Here is an 18,501-nt window from a genome sequence, read left to right as displayed (position 1 = left end):
TTATGGATATTAGGCAGAAATGCACTTGTTTCGATCATAGCAGAAATTACATTTGGAGACCATAATTACTGGATTTTCTAGTGGTGTGAAATACTTTTTAAAAATTGTGCTTGTCTGTAACTGAAACGTTACAGAATTGTAACACTATAGGGATTATAGAGTTGTATTTATTAGCTCTCCTCAAGAGATTGAAGCACAATAATTATCATGTAACAGTTCTTATACAAGTGCTGCTAACCTGTCGTCCAAATAATGAAGCTATTTGGTTGCCTAGCTAGCTATTCACAAATTACTGTAATCCTTGAAACGTAGTCTTGTTGCTCATTGTATTAAATTTTGGGTATTGTGGGTTAATACTTTAGAACAAAATCCATTAACTCAGCTCTGTGAGACAGCAAACCATTTGAATTCATTAGTTTTATATGTATTATCAGTAGAATAAATTTTGAAGGGGCTATTTACTACCAATGACTAAGGGGGAAAATTATATTGTATCATTTGACTTGAACTTTTGTGGTCTTGTAAAAGTCTTGTCTGTGTGTTTCCAGATTGCTTAAGCCATACATACTTTTAAGAATTTTTTCTGTAATGTTCTTTTTCAGCAGCCTTTTCCTGCTTTATCTGTTATTGTTAATACTTACTTGATTTTAGAAATTGAGAGGTTATTGAAACATTTTTTCTTGAGTTCATAACTTTTGACTCTTGTATATGTGATTTGTCATAAAGAATAGCAAGCCTTTCACTACTTCACTAAATGAATTTCAGAGTAAACACTGTGATTCTGCAGAGTGGGTTCTGTAGGCCCCTGTCTTTCCAATGTTTTCTTCTTTTATATGGTGCCTACCACCTTGAGGGCGTTTAAATACCAGTGGATGGAAAGTTAAACATTGTCATTTTTATGTTTATTGAATAACAAGATTACAGAATATTTGATTTTTGTTGTCAGTGTATTGAAAGCATTTTTTTGCATTGATAAATGTTCTCTAGGAATGTGACTAACATTCATCTGGTGTGAACTCTTGTAAATGAATTTTGTATCTTGAATCCACGTATATATTAAGTGTATCGATATGAAAATAAACATTATTTGCTTAAAGTTTTCTTAAGAATGGTTGACAACGTAAATGCTCAACTCTCACTTTTGTTTGTTTTCTTCTTCCAGATAATACCGCAGACATTTTAAACTCTTTTGGCGTTGTGGATTCAATGCTTATTCTCCTAGTTTGTATATTTCTTCCGAGCCCTAGTCTTTTTTTTCCCCTCCGCTGCTCCTGGCGGTCAGAACTGGGACCCGCGGAGGGAGGGATGGTTTGGGGGAACGAGAGGAGGCTGTTGGCCCTCGCGCCGGTGCTGGGGCTGGGGCAGGAGCAGCTTCGTGGGCAATGGTTGGCCTGGTTGGCTTCGAGGAGTCCGGAGACCAGACGAAGGCTACTCATTCGCACTGTAACTCTGTACAAGGCAGTCTTACCTCTGGGCTCTCCTCCTGTCAAGGTTGGAAACCCGTTAGCGGACAGTGGATAGTATATTGCATTTTACGAAATGCAATGTATCAGACTGCACTGGGTAATGCGGGAGCTTTTCTTTAAATGGTGCATCGTACGTGGCCTGGGTTGCCGTATAAAACGTGTAAGCCGCAGCTGGTCACGGGCACAAAAGTTAAAACACGGATCACAAGGCGCGAGGTACCAGTGCGGGCTTCCGTGGGAGGAACGAGGCAGGCGCGGACGCGGAGGGGCTGCCCACTGCTCAGTGGCCGGCGGCCGTGGAGGGCAGGGATGCGGGAGAGGCTCAGACGCTCCGGTTGGCCCCGCGCAACCGCGACCCCAGCCTTCCCTCCCGCAAACCGCACGCCGGCCGCACCGCACCAATAGGGTTCTTCCCCTTTTGCCACGAGGCCCCTCCCACTCCCCCAGTCCCGCACGGCTCCCTTAAAGAAGCAGAAGAAAGGCTCCGGCCACCCAGTCACCATCCGCGACTCGGCCGCTCGCTGACGTGGCAGGCCGGCCCCAGGGAGCGAGCGCCCAGCCCCGCGCCTTCCAGCGGGTCCGGCCCAACCGCCGCCGAGCTCGCGCCGCTGTCCGCGGAGACCGCTCCCCGGCGCATGCGCGCGCGGGCGGGCCCCCGCGCAGTCACTTCCGGCTCCTGCGCGTGTGCGGTTCCGGGTCGCTGCCCCGCTCGCCGGCCGGCCGTTCGCGCTGGTGACGCGGCCTGGCGTTCGCGAGAGGCCCGGAGGCGGGGCTCTGCCGGCTGCCCCGAAAGCAGCAGGTGCGCGGGCGGGGGCCGGAGACCCGGGCAGCCCCTCTCTCTCCCAGTGGACTCGGTCTGCGCCCACAGTGCCCGGGACGGGGCTGCCCGCAGACCCCAGGCGGGGGGCGGTGCCGGGTGCTGCAGGGCGAGGGTGCGGTCCGGCGGGCTGCCGGTTCCGGGAGTGCGGAGCCGGTTTCGGGATCCCCCTGCGCGACCTCCGACTAGTCACTCCTCTGGCCTCAGGGCCCCCCTGTGAGAGGGGAGGGGCGCGGGTCCCGCCCTCCCCGACAGTCCTCGCTCCGGCCGGTTTGGAAGGAGCCTGAGCGACGGGAGGCTCCCGCCTGCCTCCCCGGGCGTGAAGCAGCTGCCCGTGCCCCGCCGAGCCATCTGCCCCCCGCGACTCTCTCGGGGCGAGTCAGGGCCCCAGGTAAACAGTGCGACTCAGAATCGCCTGAGACACACGGGCCCCGGGACATCGTCGCCTCCTGCAAGTTGTTTCGCCCGGGGATCCCAGTGCGAAGTCTGTTGAGGCACCGGCTGCGGTGAGAGGGGTGGTTCCTGGAGGCTTTTCTTTCAATGTTGTGCCTGTGAGTGAAACTCGTAGGCCAGTCACCAAGACGGAGACGCCCCGGTGCGGGGGGCTGGCTCTCGGAGGCCCGCGTCGGGGGCAGGTGTCTCTCCCTCTCCCTCCATCACCCTCCCTGCTCTCTGCAGCCCGCCCAGCCCCCTCCGCGTTTCGGCCTGACGCTTGGAGAGAAATATCCAATGCATTTTTATCTTTGTCTTCATGCAGGACAGAAAACTTTGACCTCCGATGCCGTCTTAAATCTGGTAGATAAGCCAGGTGAGTCGGTGGCTGACAGACGCTGAAGGTAACATTTTGAAGCCTTGTACGGACCGGAAAGGGGTGACCCGCGGAGGTAGAAAGTCACCTGTCGATGGTAGGAGCCGAGCTGGGCGGTCCTCCACAGCACAGGCGACCCGAAGGCCCGAGCCAGGATACTCGCGTTTTATGCACCATCGGGAGGAAAAGGCCTTTGGGTCTCATTGTTGGGTATTATGAAAAGAAACGGATTTGAGGTCATTTTCATCATCCTTAAAGAGAACCACAGAGCGTCCGCAGGAAACGTGTAAGGATAGCTGATACCTGTTTAATATCGTTAGTGGTCTGCCTTGCCTGGCCTTTGCCAGGTTGTCAGCTTTTCCTGGTGACTAGCTGATTGCAAACCATCCGCGAACATAACACCATTGCACCCTTTCCTCACGTTGAGTTACATGTTTTTGTCTTCATCTTAAAACACAGCAGCAACGCGGAACTGTAGTTAGTATTATTGGGAGGAGGATTCAAAATCATTATGTGGTGTTCATGTTTACCCTGGAATTTTTTACTTAACGCGCCATGGCCAACATGGTGTATGTCCTGAAGAAAAAGAGTAGGGCCCTGGCTGGTGTGGCTCCGTTGGCTGGAGCCTCGCCCTGTATACCGACAGGATGTGGGTTTGATTCCCTGCCAGAGCACATGCCCAGGTTGTGGGTTTGATCTCAGGTTGGGGTGTCTGCGGGAGGCAAACGGGGTGGGGGGCGTGGGGGGAGTCGGGATACCAGCCCTGCCACTTGGCCACACAGTCTTTGGCAGATTACTTCACCCACTCCAGACTGAATTTCTTGATCTGTGTATGCATATGAGGTACCTGAGTGCTTTTTAAATGTTTAGTAATTGTGTTCTATTAAGTATACATGGAAAATTGTGAAACTTAATTTTGAAACCTGAAGCTTAACACAGCAACTCAGATGTGAAATCTCTCCACTGTTTAACTTAGAGTTCTCTTTCACCTGATTATAGATTCTGTGTTGCCATAGGTGACCCACATTCAAGAGGGAATGCAGCTAGCTTGGATGTCTGGAACTTTTTAGACACCTGTCTTGGAATTCTTGGTTGCTGGCCTAAAGACTTGCTGTGGTGGTGTAAGATTTGGTCACCAGGACAGGATAGCCACACAGCAAAATGTTTGCAAAACTAAAGAAGAAAGTTGCAGAAGAGTCTGCTGTTTCCCAGAGGCCAGGAGGTGCTACTAGGATCCCACGGTCGGTGAGCAAGGAGTCTGTTGCCTCTATGGGAGCTGACTCAGGAGATGACTTTGTAAGTATCTTCATAGTTTTTAATATTTGTTACCATCTCAATATATATTTAAAATAAGACCTCGGGGATCATTCCAATAAGTATATTTTTTAATTAAAAGATTATTTAGAGTTATTATATGATTCTTCTTATTCTAAGGTGCTTTTCTGGGTTTTTTTTCCTTATGTTTCTGTGAGTTCCTTTCCATACTCTTTACATTGTCCTCTTTTTTCATCTGTGTGTCTTGTGCACCTTCTTTTATACTTCATGTCCCACGGTCTGTTGTCTCTGCAGACACACACACTTGAAGCCGTTGTTGCGTAACAAGGCCTCGGAGTTGTCGGGTGGAGTGAGCCACAGTACATTCCTTTAGTGGGAAAGTTGATGAAAAGATGGCACTGCTGACTGCAGTATGTCCCTTATTCATAAAGAACCTTTGTGGTTGGAAAGTTTTCAAAAAATGAGGATGCTGCTCACTTTAAATGTTAAGTCTTAGGATTAAAAGTATGTCTTTGGCATATGGCAGGATCCCCTTAAAGTCAGATAACTTTCCCCAAATGGCTTATAGTACTTCATATATGTAAAAAATATGTATATAAAGCAAATGTAAAGTATAAAGCATAAAAATAAAATGACGGCTTGTTCATCTGTCACTTCTTTAAAGAACTAGGACATTATTGATACTGTTGAAGCTACTCATATGCTTCTTCCCAGTTCCCTTCCTCTCCCTCCCCTCCAGATAACCACTATCCTAAATGTTGTGTTATAATTCCCCTGATTATTAAAATATCCTACCAGATATGAATATATTCATCAACAGTTTGTTGTTTAATGTTGCTTATTTTTGAGCTTTATAAAAAATTGTATACTCTAGTCTTCTTGGACTTTAGCTGCCCCCGACTCAACATGTTTCTAAAATGCATCTGTGTTACATGAAGCTGTGGTCCACTTATTTTTACTGCTGTATAGGATTCCAGCACTTGAAGACAGTTTATCTCTGTCTACTCCTGGTGATAGACACTTGAGTTGTTTCCATGGTCAGATGACTCATCTTCCTCCTTTCTCGTACTACCTGTCTGGGTCAGATTTCATGGCAGAAGCTATTAGGTTATTGGGATGAAACAGTAAGACTACCAAATCTAAATTACCATTGGCCTTCTGTATTTAACAGGAAATATAAATAAGTGCACATTTGATCACCAGGCTAAAGGATATAGTTTTTTGGGGTTTTTAAAATAAATTTTATTGATCTTTTACAGAGAGGAAGGGAGAGGGATAGAGAGTTAGAAACATTGATCAGAGAGAAACATCAATCAGCTGCCTCCTGCACACTCCCTACTGGGGATGTGCCCGCAACCCAGGTACATGCCCTTGACCGGAATCGAACCTGGGACCCTTCAGTCCGCAGACCAACGCGCTATCCACTGAGCCAAACCGGTTAGGGCTGAAGGATATAGTTTTAACTCTTGAGTTCTGTGACTGAAATACCTGCTTTGCCTTTCATGCAGGCAGAAATACCTGCATGCTGACATGCTAAATGAAGGCTCTCATCGCGAATGTGTTTCAGACATACAGATTGGCCTGAATTCAGGAAATACTTTGCTTTGAGACTTCTAAAGTAATTGATTTGAACTTACTATATATACATTCTGATCCCGCACTATTTTCAGACACTTATAACCTGCTGCATATAGTTCTCCAGCCGGATGTTTTTCCTCTGGCATCTTAAATTCTAAAATGAACAAAAGTGAATTCAGTAACTTCATTTCCACGTGTGCACCTCATCCCGCAAGTCACCAGCAAGAAACCTTAGAGGCATTTAAACTCTTTCCTCCTTCACTTCTTGGTGTCCAAGCAGTTAACAGATACAGGGTGTTCCCCCCAAAAAATACATACAGACTTTAACAGCTAATAGCTCAATTTTAAAAATGAAATGTCTTTTGATAAATACTGCCTTTATAATTATTCAAAGTGTGTGTATACATTTTTTGGGATACCCTATATTTGGCTTCTATCTCCTAAATGTCCCACACTTACCCCCTACTCCATTTGCTGGCAATACACTTACTTCCATTTATTTCAGGCTCTGTGCTTCTCAGACAAATGTGGTGACACAGGGTGAAATGTTGTCCACCAGAGAAGACCATTAGCATTTCAGTGCCCAGGGATTGTATTGGGAGGTTAGTCATTTACCAAAATTTCAGACTCTCGGAAGAACAGGTGTTAGCATAAACCATATATATATATTTTATTTATTTTATTTATTTATTTTTTTCATAATCAGTTTAGGGTACAATGAGCCTTTCTTATCAGGAATAGTGGGAACCCTTGCAAAATCTAAGTTCCCATAGGTCAGCCAAGGGCTAACCTTCCAAGCAGACCTTGCTAAAAATGGCAGTCTTAGGTCTGTGATGTTAACTCTTTGCTGCACAGTATATAAAACACTTTGTAATATAGTGCCTGGCTCTTAACACATATTTCATGATTAGCAGTTACTGCGGCTGCTGCTGTTTTAGGTAAGGACTCTGTTTTACCTCTCTCTATTCCAGTGCTTATTGGCACAATGCTGAGAATAGGATGTGTCACTAACAGTAATAATCATAACTTCTAATAATAGATGATATGTATTAAAACTATGCAAGGCTCTATTTTAGGGACTTGACAATTATTGATTTATTTAATCATAACAGTTCTATGAAGTACATCATGTTTGTTATCATAGTTTACATATGCAACCATTGCACAGAGAAGTTAATAATTGGCCCAAGTTCTATACTCTTATAAGTGGTGAAGATGGAACTTTAGCCTGGACCTTCTGCCTGCAGAGACTCCCTCTTAACTGTACACTGTACTGCATCTCCATACCTGGTGGATGGGCACGTGGCTAGATGGGTCAGTGATTTAAAGTGAATTGTTCAACCACCTTGAAAGACATTTTGGGAATAAACTGAGAAACATTACTAGATATTAGATGCTATTATTTTTAATTTTGTTAGTATGGTAATGGTATTGTGGTATTAAAGGTACATGTCCTTATATTTTAGAAATATTTATCAAAATATTTAGGATGAAATGCCATGATGCCTGTTATTTATCTTAAAATATTGTTATTGATTTTAAGGAGGAAGGGAGAGAGAGAGAGAAACATCGATGTGAGATTGTGACACTCCCCCTACCGAGGATTGAACCCTGACTGGGAATGAACTGGCAACCTTTTGATGCATGGGAGATGCCCAGCCCACTGAGCCACACCAGCCAGGGCCATGATGTTACTTAAAGTACTTTAGTGAAATAAAAATCGATGAAGCAAATTTGGGAAACCATCAGCAATTGTTAAAATTAATGTTCACTAAACCATTCTCCCTACTCGTCTGTTTTTAAAAATTTTATAATGAAAGGTAAAAATATAAAACAAGTTACTTATTAACAACAGTAAGCAATGACCAAAATAATAAAGATAATGTTTTATGATAATGTAGACTGTTGAGGAAAATTTGATTCACTCTAGAGCTTTAAAATGACATCTCTTCGTTTCATAGATGAAGATACTGAAACTTGATCCATGTCAGTAATAGTTTCTTCCTCCCAGACTAGCCTTCCCCACTTTATCATCACAGAACTTTTCCCTCTTTATCCCAGGACTTTAGCTTTGGAAAAATAAAGTGACTTCTTTTTTTTTTTTAATCACTGAAAACATATATTCTGTATTATGTACTTGGTGTAATAAGATCATAATGAGTTTGTTCACCATCATTTATTTCAATACCATGTATACACACACATAATTTATTTGTTTGGCATCTCATGTCTCCTTTGTATTGTAGATGGATATAGTGTTGCTTCTGCTTTATAGGTTGATGAGCTAGGATCCATGTAAGTTAAGCTTTTCAGTGATCACAAAGTGTAACCAAACTTAAAATAAGTCGTCGCTTTCTGGTTCAGTTCTGTGGTCTCACACTTCCGAAAACCCGTGGATGAATACTACTTCGTGTGTCTATCTCAACAGGCTTCCGATGGAAGCAGTTCCAGAGAAGATCTTTCGTCTCAGCTTTTGAGAAGGAATGAACAGATAAGGAAGTTAGAGGCCAGACTTTCTGGTATGTCTAAGAACTCATGAAAAACAAACAAAGGCAATTTTCCTTCCCTGACCCTCTCTCCTTATAAAATAGCTATATAGTATAATCTTACAGTTATTCTTATGTATTTTTTGTTTTTCTTAGTAAAGAAAGGAGAAATTTATACCCCCTTTGTTCCTTCTTTTGTCAGTATACCAAATAGTGTGAATTCATAACTGAGTTTTAAACTTTAAAAAGCACACAAAACTTACGTTTTCTGCTCCTGAGGTTTCCAGCCATGGATATAAAAGGTATTAAAAGTGTATGTAAAATAGACTTGACTGTCTTCTTTAGCTATTAGCATAGCTTGCTTTCTGATGGAGGGGGGTAGAGAATACCATTTACAGGGAATGACCAACACATGTTGGATTCTTCAACACCAGAGGGATTTGGTGCTCTGTTGCCACTTGCTACAGCTACATATCACCTATGTAAGTGTTATTCTGGTCTGGGCCACATTTCAATAGTATTTCTAACTTGAGCGTCTTTATAGAAGTAGTAACGCTTGCTGTGTTTTTTTGTGTGCACTTTACAATTTACACAACTCCCATTAGATCCATTGCCTGAGCAGGTCATGTCTGTGATAGAGTGTGAGTTCTTATTTTGTTCCTGCCTGTGGACGCATTTTGAAAGCTTCATCCTGTGAAGTGGTTAGTGGTTTCTGTGTTTCTTTTTGTCCATTGGCCTTATGCCCATTTTATTGGAGTGAAAGCAGTACACTGCAAAATTCCCCAAATTTTATGTGACATCTGTGTGTTTGTTCAGTTATCAAAGGTCCGTAATGTAGCTCCCAACTTCTGGTTAGTTTACTCTCAGTTTGTCCTCACTGTAGCTTTATTAGACACAGCAGGGTTTAGGTCGCACAAGTAGTAGGTGGTAGAGCTGGGGTCCAAATCCAGATTTGCTTGATTGGGATCCCAGTCTATACTCTTTTTTTTTTTAATACATTTTTATTGATTTCAGAGAGGATGGGAAAGGGAGACAGAGATAGAAACATCAATGATGAGAGAGAATCTTTGATTGACTGCCTGCTGCATGCCCCACACTGGGGATTGAGCCTGCAACCCAGGCTTATGCCCTGACTGGGAATCGAATTGTGATTTCCTGGTTCATAAGTTGACGCTCAACCACTGAGCCGTGCCGGCTGGGCTAGAGTCCATACTCTTAATTACAGTCTGCTTTAAACTCAGTTGTTACTGTCCTCTTACCCTCTAGTGTAAATAGTTTCAGTAACACAGGTGAAATAACTGCACATTTGTTTAATGTTGTGGGGAAGCTATAAAATGACATGTACCCTCCCTAATGTAGAAGGGAGAATAGTTTGAGCTTGACTGAGGTTGGAGAGGAAGGGACAGGGGAGAGAACTGACGTTTACTGAGCTCACATGTGTCCTGGGTATTTTCCGACAGGCTCGGTATGAATAATAACAATAGCAGCTCCCTTTTATTGAACACTGTGTGCGAGGCGCATGAGGCATGTAAGATGGTTTCTTATCTAATGCATCCTTTGAGGTAGGTGCTCTTAATGCCATCATTTAATAAGCGAAGAAACTAATACTTAGGGCCAGTCACTTGCTTAGGGACTGACAGAGCTGGGATTTGAATTAAAGCCTGTCCGCTTTTCCCCTTTGCCATACTGTCTTCTTGGGCCACTCAGGTAATTAATTCTGACTTTCACCTTTAAAATGGCATAGGCAGCTTCAGTTCCTGTGTGGAAAGGAAGCTGACGTTTTTAGAAAATGAAGCATTTTCACTGTGAAGGCAATACTGTGGTAAGGTGTCTGCTAGTGCCCTAACCACTGTTACTTAGTGGTACGGACTGTACGCTATTTAGGGAGTTCCCTTTGATCTATCCTGCTAAGACTGGCAGGGGAAGTGAAAACTGCGACTTGAAATTAAGTAATGAGATGATACTGGTTTTCATAGCAGGGCATTTCTGATGACCAATCCAGGCCCAATTCTTGTTTTTTTATCAAGTCTAAACAAAGCTGCCTATTCGTATTCTCCATTTACACCTTGGATAGTTTGTACTACCTGTTTGCCTGTCTTGTTCATTGTTATTGGGAGGCTGTCTGCCTATCTATCCTTACCAGGAATCATTTTCAAGCTGAAAAAATCATCATCATTTCATTCATTTTTTTGTTTAATTAACTTCCTTTCCTGATGTTTGTCCATTCCTGGTATGTGCGTCACCCTCCTCACCCAAGACTATGCTGAACAGGTCCGAAACTTGCAGAAGATAAAAGAGAAGCTTGAAATTGCATTAGAAAAACACCAGGATTGTACGTATTTTTTTTTTCCTGTTTTTTCCCCCCCCAATATTTTTAGGGTTTAGTTTTTTTAAATGAAACAATTGTGTATGGTTAATTTTTTAACTTTGTCACAGCTCAAATCTTTGTTTTATGAGTAGTATCCAGTATTCTTAATTAGATTGATATAACATTTGTTTGATATTTAGTAACATACAACTCGTATTTATGGGCATGTTGCCTTACGGGCATGTTTCTTAGAAGGAAGCTGTGTCCATCCAGTTGACCAGTTTATTGGCAAAATCTAGTGCCTGGCCCTGGGATCTAAATCAGGAGGCTCGGTTCTAGCCATAGCTGCATTCCTTCTGTGTTCAGAAACTGGGGGAAATCTCTAGCTGTCATCACTCCTCCTCAAACAATAGAATATATATTTTGTTTATTCTACCCTGAATCATATGGTATTCTTTGGTCCAATCAAAGAAAATGCTAACGGAAGTAGAAAGTTATTTTCAGTTGATATATACTAAAAAATTTTTCTTAAAGGAAAACAAAATGAAATATTTTTGTGTGTTGCTTTGTTTTGATTTTTGTTTTTCTTTTTAATTCTATAAATTGTTAATAGCCATCACTTAGCAACAGCATTGGTGTTTTCTTGCACCTTACCTAACTCAGTCAGTGTTCTTTCATTATACCATTTAAAAAGTTACCTTTTGGCATCTTCCTAAATGTATATACTTGATTATTACAAAAAAAACAAAAACAACAGGAAACAAATAAACAAAAATGGTAGTCTATTACTAAGGCCAAACGATTCTGGGAAAGTTGAGATGGATCAGGTTTTTCTCAGTCTCATAATTCATTTATGTGACCTTGGCCTTTTTGTTAGGTGACAATTGTAAAGTAATCACATGGGTTATTTGTGATGCTGTTTCTGAAATGTTTCCATATCTCAAATAAAGCCTCTTTGTTAACAGCTTCCATGCGGAAATTTCAAGAGCAGAATGAGACATTCCAAGCCAACAGAGCCAAAATGGCAGAAGAACAGGCTTTGGCATTAGCCAGAAAGGACCAGGTATTTTATATTTGACATTGCCCAAGACTGGCGAAAGATTTCATTTGGGACATGATTTTTTAAAATCATGACTTAAACCTGGTAGGAAATATTTACAACCTAGGAGAAAAGAAATGCTATACTATACAGGGTGAGGCAAAGTAGGTTTATAGTTGTGAGTTCGTGAAACAGTTTCTTGTATCATTACTTATTATTGTTTTATTTTCCATACAAACAACTGCAGGTCTACTTTTGCCCCACCCTGTATGTTTTTTGAGATTTCATTTGGCCTCAGGATGGGATATTATCAAGAAACTTTACAGTTATAATCATGAAGTATGTCCAGAATGTGGACATACTTATCATTCTGCAACTGTGTAGCTTTGTAAAATGGAGAGGGGAAATTGTGTGTCCATAGTCTGGTAGCGAGCCTAAGACAAGGAAAAAGATCTCTGTCCTCTCAAAGCCTAGATCCAAACATTTGCCTTTGATAATGGAGAAGATGATATCAAGCTAGCCATCATCCATGATGTACGTAGTTCTTAAAATCTTTGTTCCCAGATTTCTTCAGCTTCAGCTAGCTAGACAGAAGGGAATTCCTATAATCTCATTAGAATCATCCATTGAAAGATGCTGAATGAATAATAATAAAGGAAAATAATGCTGTATATTTTGTGCAATGGCATTTTAAATTTAAGATAAGCACCAAGATATTATAATGATAATCCTGATTTTTTTAAGATGGGGGTCAATTTATTATGTTGCATTTAAACAATGTATAGCCCTAGCCGTTTTTGCTCAGTGGCTAGAACATCGGCCCATACACCGAAAGGTCTCGGGTTCGCTTCTTGGTCAAGGGCAACGTACCTTTGTTGCAGACTCAGTCCTCCTGCAGTTAGGGACATGCGGGAGACAACCAATTGATGTGTCTCTCTCTCTCCCCCGTTTCCCTCCCTTCCACCTCTAAAAAAAATCAATGGAAAAATATTCTCGGATGAAGATTTAAAATATGTGTGTGTGTGTGTGTGTGTGTGTGTGTGTGTATGTGTATGTATGTATCTCCTTGGGTGAGAATTAACAAAAAACAAAACAACAGAAAATGTATAATTTACCTACAGTAGGTGGGGTGGTTGGTTGGTTGGTTGGTTGGTTGGTTTTAAAGTTTGTATTTGTCTTCTAGGACATTACTAACCGGAAAAAAAAATTATTCACCAATACTGTACTTAGTGGCTAACTATGATGGTATGAGTTTATTAAGAAATCTAAAATTGGTAGATTCTGATTGTAGGCACTTGGGATATGGCCTTTCGTACCAGTGGATATTTTCCCCCCTATTCAGTGATTTGTGAATAATGGACATAATTTCTTTTCCATGAACTTATACCAGTTGCATAAAGCATATTGGTAAAATCAAGATGAGAAGGAAAATAATTATTAGGAGCTACTGAAGACCTTCCCCTTTAGTAAATTATTTTCTAAACATCAATTATAAAGTTACTAACTCAGCTGGTCCCAGCTACTCACCCCAAGAAGTTACAATAGTAATCATGGAAAACCAGTCAGGAGTGAGCTGAAAAGCTGCATACAAGCAGCACAGATAGTTTTGTTTGGGTGCTCTACTTAGTAAAAATCTGCAGGCTTATATTTGTATTCTAGAGTTTTATAAAAAGTTCATTTTCTTCTTTTTAGGACTCTTAGCTTGCTTGCTTCTTTTTTTTAAATCCTCACCTGAGGATATTTTTCCATTGATTTTTAGAAAGAGTGGAAGAGAGAGGGAAAGACAGAGAGAAACACCGATGTGAGAGAAACGCATCAGTTGGTTGCCTCTTACACACACCCTGACCAGGCCCTGGCCGGGGAGGATCCCGCAACCTGGGCATGTGCCCTTGACCGGAATCAAACCCGGGACCCTTTGGTCTGCAGGCCGATGCTCTATACACTGAGCCAAACCAGCTAGGGTCTGACTTTCTTAATATTAAGACAACTTCATGTGTTTGTTTATTTGTTTTTTAATTCGTTGTTTTGTTTGTTTGGTGGGTTGCTTTGGGGGTGGGGCAGGTTGTTTTCTGAAAATCTTGATATTATTGATACTCTTCCCTGGAAACTGTACTTTTTTTGTTCTTTTGCCTTAGGAATGGTCACAGAAAGTGGAGCAGCTTGAAAAGGTTAGTTCATCTTTAATTTTGTCTCATTTCGGCTGTGGGCCTCTCCTGCAGAGCTTAGAACATGGTTTCTGTGGTGCCCAGTGCACTGATAGCGCCACCTCTTGGAAGCAGGGCACTGGGTGACTGTACAGGGACGTGAGAAACTCAGGTCCTGCCCGTGTTGGTGGGCACGCCCCGCCCAGTACACTCTCCTCCCCTCAGCTTTCTCCGTGCGTGAAGGCTGATGGGACCTGCACCAGTCCGGCTCCATGGCCCTTTTGCTTCTGATTGGGTTCCGCCAGTGGGGACACTAACAGAACTATGTGTGGAGGCAGAGTGTGGTCAGAGTGTTCATTTCCCCAGCCTTCTCCATGTGGGAAACCTTTGGATTGGTTGTATCCCATGGCCAAAGGTCACAGCTTTATTGGATCTTTGGTTTACCCTCTTGACAAAGTTTCTTTCTCTAGGTTTCTTGTAACCTCTTCATCCCTTTGTCCCTTCATGTCCATCAGTTACTAACACATTTTCTCTTTTGGATTTTGTAACTCTGCCCACAGCTTTGAAAAGTCCCTTTATTAAACTCTTCTCAAAATACCTAACCTGAATCTGCCATCTGTCTCCTGCTGGGGCCCTAACTGACACTGTCGTAGCATTAGGAACACTTGGAGGAGACAGTGAAAGGAGTGCATTTCTCCAAGCTCAGCATTGAGCAGATAAGAGAACTTCTTGGCTAGACACAGATGAGGAAAATTGATTATTCCAGCACCTTAGCTTTCTGACACTGTGTAGATGCTTAAGTAATGCATTCCTGGCTCCCTAACATGAACAATAAGATGAAATTTCAAGCCTACAATTAGAAAAACATTTTAATTTAAAATAATCAATAGTCAACACCCTCAGCCTGAATTATATGTTGCTACTTTATTCACTCCTTGTTTTCATTGAGTACTCCTAAGTTACTCTTCATGGTAGAAAAATTATTTCTTAGATTGATAGGTTGCTGGTTTGATTCCAGGTCAGAGCACATGCCCAGGTTGCGGGCTTGATCCCTAGTAGGGTTGAGCAGGAGGCAGCGAATGAATGCTTCATTTTCACATCTGAGTTTCTCTTTCTCTCTTCCTTTCCCTTCCTCTCTCTCTCTCTCTATAATATTAATATGTATGTGTGTGTGTGTGTATATATATATATATATATATATATAAATTTTTTTTTTAAGAAAAAAGTTCTAAGCATGGCGTTGATGGTCTTAAACATGGTGGTATAGATTAGGTCAAAGTTTTCTTATCATAAGAAACTTAAGATCGTAGCAGTTGAAATTCTCATTGGACTATTTTTTTGTCTTTTAAAATTATGGAAAAGGGGGATCCATATATGACTGAACTAAATAAAACCTTCAGTTCACTAAGGAGATTGTCTCTCTTCACCCCTCTCCATTCAAAGGAGGGATTGGGAAGTATTTTAGACAGGGAAAAACTAGAGACACCTAGGTCTTTGAAGCCACTGTGATTTTTGGAAATGTTATTTTTATAGACTGTTTTAATTTCTTTTCAATCAAGAATTGGAAACTGCAACAGCAGGGTTTGTCCTTAAGAGAATCCATCTTGAGAAGCTATGGTTTACTAAATTGTAATCTGACATTGGTCATGTCTAATTTTTGTTGAGTTGCTCATTGAAATCTGTTCTTAAATGCATCCAATTTTGTAAGGACATTCAATCTCTTACTCCAGTTATTAATGCTATTCAGCCAGTTGAGCCTGTCACTGAGAATAAACATGTAAAATGGATACCTGGAATTGTTAATCAAACTTAAGATTTTAAAGTGTTAGGCAATTGTTCTTATTGCCCTTATTCGCAACTGTCATTTAAAACATTTTTTAACTTAAAGAATTAATGCCATAATGATCATATTACTGTAAAGCTTCCTATTATCAATGTTTTCTTGTCTACTGACAAGAGACTTTTATTAAGAATTCTGCTTACATAATATGATTTTAATGTCTTAGTTGCCTGAGTTGATATCTTCTTCCAAATAGGAGAAAAGGTTTCTGACAGCTCAGTTACAGGAAATGAAGAACCAGAGTTTGAATCTTTTCCAAAGGAGAGATGAAATGGATGAATTAGAGGGGTTCCAGCAGCAGGAACTAAGTAAAGTAAAACACATGGTGCGCATTTTTGTTTTAGTAGCTAAATGCTTGAATAGATTATTCATTATTCTGATTTTGCTTGTCATCACCCTCTAAGTGCTGACAAACATACCCTAGTAGTCTTTGATATTAATTATATGTTTTTTAGTTTATTAAAGTGGAAAAGTTCTTTTTCATTTTCTTTTCTTTCTTTTTCACTACTGGGCATATAAGGCCACTTAGAAGCTCACAGAAATGTTATGAAAGTTTAGCTTATTGGTCCAGAATTTTTTTAAAGTTATATTTCTTAGTAGTGGCTCAATGAAACTTCATCTTTGTGTCAGCTTTTAAAAAAAGAAGAAAGTCTGGGGAAAATGGAGCAAGAGTTGGAGGCACGAACCAGAGAACTTAGTCGAACCCAGGAGGAGTTGATGACCTCCAATCAGATGTCGTCAGACTTGAGACAGAAGCTAGAAGAATTGCAGAGACACTGCTCAACGCTGGAAGAGCAGAGGTTCTTGCTTGGTCTGTGGGGCCCATGGGAAGCGGTGTTAGTGTAGCTCTGGCTAGAACCTGCCCACCATTCCCCATTACTCATTGCAGTACTTTCTGATTTCAGTTCTGGCCAAGGCTTCTGGTCTTGTCCTTACCTACCTAGGGCTCATGATCACCCCCCCGCCCCCACAAAAAAAAACAAAACAAAACACACACACACACATCCTCATTCCCCTTCCCTTCCCTTCCCTTCCCTTCCCTTCCCTATGCTCAGAGCCCCTCCAACTCTGCTGAGAAATTTAGTGTGTTTAGTTTGTAAGCTATTGAGAAACCACAGACAGAATATCTTGTTTAAATCTGGGTGGAATTTTTCTCTTTGGGCTTCTGCTTCAGAGAGAGCTAAGGAGAATCTCTGTTTTTTCTAATCTTCACATGGCAAATGTTTGCAGCCCTGACATATAAAGAAAACAGCTGTATTTTTCCTGTGGAAGAGAGTTTCTTAGATGAGTTATCCAAATTTATTCATTGTCTGCTTTCTTTCAATGAAGAGATCTTGTGACAGCTTCAACAACAGGTGCAGAAAATAAGATCACAGCCCTGGAGCAAAAGGAACAAGAGCTCCAAGCATTCATTCAGCAGCTTTCCATTGATTTGCAAAAGGTAAATAGAACAAAAAACAAAAATAAAAAACAAAAAGGTAAGTAAAGTTCTAGGAGGGGACCCAAGTTGGGGCTAAGGAATGAGATGCACAGCAGCTCTCTGTGGTCCTTGTGCTGCGAGCCAGGGTGAATATCATCATTTGTTTTACAAGTTCTCTCTTTGGCCTTAAGGCAGCTGACGGGCATCATCACTGCTTCATCCATGGAGCCTCATGTTTCCAGGGGCGCTCTAGGTTATTGTAGGCTGGCTGGGAGCTTCTTGCATGGGATTATCTCCGCTGGACTTGACATATGGGATAAAGATGTAGGTCCTGTTGGACTGTAGATTGATAGGATAGGATTAAACACATGCTTGATGAGAGTGTGAGGAGAAGCATTCATTTAGCTAGTAGATCACAATACAATTGAGATATTTTGAGGAGAAGCATCTTCCCAGGGTCCTGGCTAGATTCCACGGAGTAAGAGCATTGCTCTCTCCCAGGCTGTGGGATGCTTGGGGCAGGCATTTGCTTCTTGCTGCTGCATGAGGTCTGAACTGGATGCCAAAGTGGTGCTGGGTTCTGATTTTGTATCTTCTATGTCCCATTTTCAGGGAAGATTTTCTGGCAATATATTCTTCTGGCATGCAATTGAGAACAGAATTTCCGGGAAATGCAATGGTCCTCGGAATCAGAAGGGAGGGAGAGCGGATTTACGGTGTAATGTAATCTCTGTTTTCACCTGCAGGTCACTGCTGAAACTCAAGAGAAAGAAAAACTCATCACACATTTGCAGGAGAAAGTCACATCCTTAGAGAAGAGACTGGAGCAGAACTTATCAGGAGAAGAACATGTGCAGGAACTCCTGAAAGAGGTAATTAGCTCTCTCTGGGCCAGCCAATTTGGGGAAGGAGATTTCATAAAATCCTAGAGTTTCAGGTCCTGAGAGTTTGCAAAGAGCTTGGTGAGAAGAGTACTCTCTCCAACTTTTGATGGTCCTGCTTATAGCAGAGAGAGTTTCATGTCACCTGTGTGGGACATGTTTTCCTCAGGGAAAGCTTTACTCAGAGATGCCTGTGAACATTTAAATAGCATGCTGATCACCAATCAGCCCACCTAGGAATTTACTCCACCTGGACTGTCTTGTCTTATTGCTTCGCTCTCCTCCCTTTTGCACTTTCCATTAGCCAAGGAACCATCTGTTACCACTGCCTTTGGCTTCAGCATAATTGCCTTGGGCAGCAAGTGGATTCTCCTTAGCTGAGAGGAGGCTATTGAGAAGACTTACCTTTTGCCCAGGTCAGTGATGTAGGTGAACTTGC

The 18,501-nt window shown here is 41.9% G+C and overlaps 1 protein-coding gene across 2 annotated transcripts in view; it reads left to right on the top strand.

Annotated features, from left to right (window-relative positions):
• Nucleotides 1-2,148: 2,148 nt before the first annotated feature.
• GOLGA1 (golgin A1) overlaps nucleotides 2,149-18,501 on the top strand; it is a 38,575-nt gene continuing 22,222 nt past the window's right edge. The window contains exons 1-11 of one of the 2 annotated variants that reach the window (XM_081102937.1): nucleotides 2,149-2,265; nucleotides 3,041-3,091; nucleotides 4,108-4,387; nucleotides 8,373-8,463; nucleotides 10,688-10,762; nucleotides 11,704-11,801; nucleotides 13,913-13,945; nucleotides 15,958-16,086; nucleotides 16,392-16,561; nucleotides 17,091-17,202; nucleotides 17,928-18,053. In XM_081102937.1, the coding sequence (XP_080959063.1) occupies nucleotides 4,253-4,387; nucleotides 8,373-8,463; nucleotides 10,688-10,762; nucleotides 11,704-11,801; nucleotides 13,913-13,945; nucleotides 15,958-16,086; nucleotides 16,392-16,561; nucleotides 17,091-17,202; nucleotides 17,928-18,053 (969 nt within the window). In that variant the 5' untranslated portion in view covers nucleotides 2,149-2,265; nucleotides 3,041-3,091; nucleotides 4,108-4,252. Of the gene's footprint in view, nucleotides 2,266-3,040; nucleotides 3,092-4,107; nucleotides 4,388-8,372; nucleotides 8,464-10,687; nucleotides 10,763-11,703; nucleotides 11,802-13,912; nucleotides 13,946-15,957; nucleotides 16,087-16,391; nucleotides 16,562-17,090; nucleotides 17,203-17,927; nucleotides 18,054-18,501 lie in introns of those variants that run through there. The other variant, XR_013996625.1, reaches the window with a different exon arrangement.

This window comes from Myotis nattereri (assembly GCF_964212035.1).
Source record: "Myotis nattereri genome assembly, chromosome: 12".
NCBI classification, from domain to species: domain Eukaryota; kingdom Metazoa; phylum Chordata; class Mammalia; order Chiroptera; family Vespertilionidae; genus Myotis; species Myotis nattereri.
This window is presented reverse-complemented; position numbering and strand designations above follow the sequence as displayed.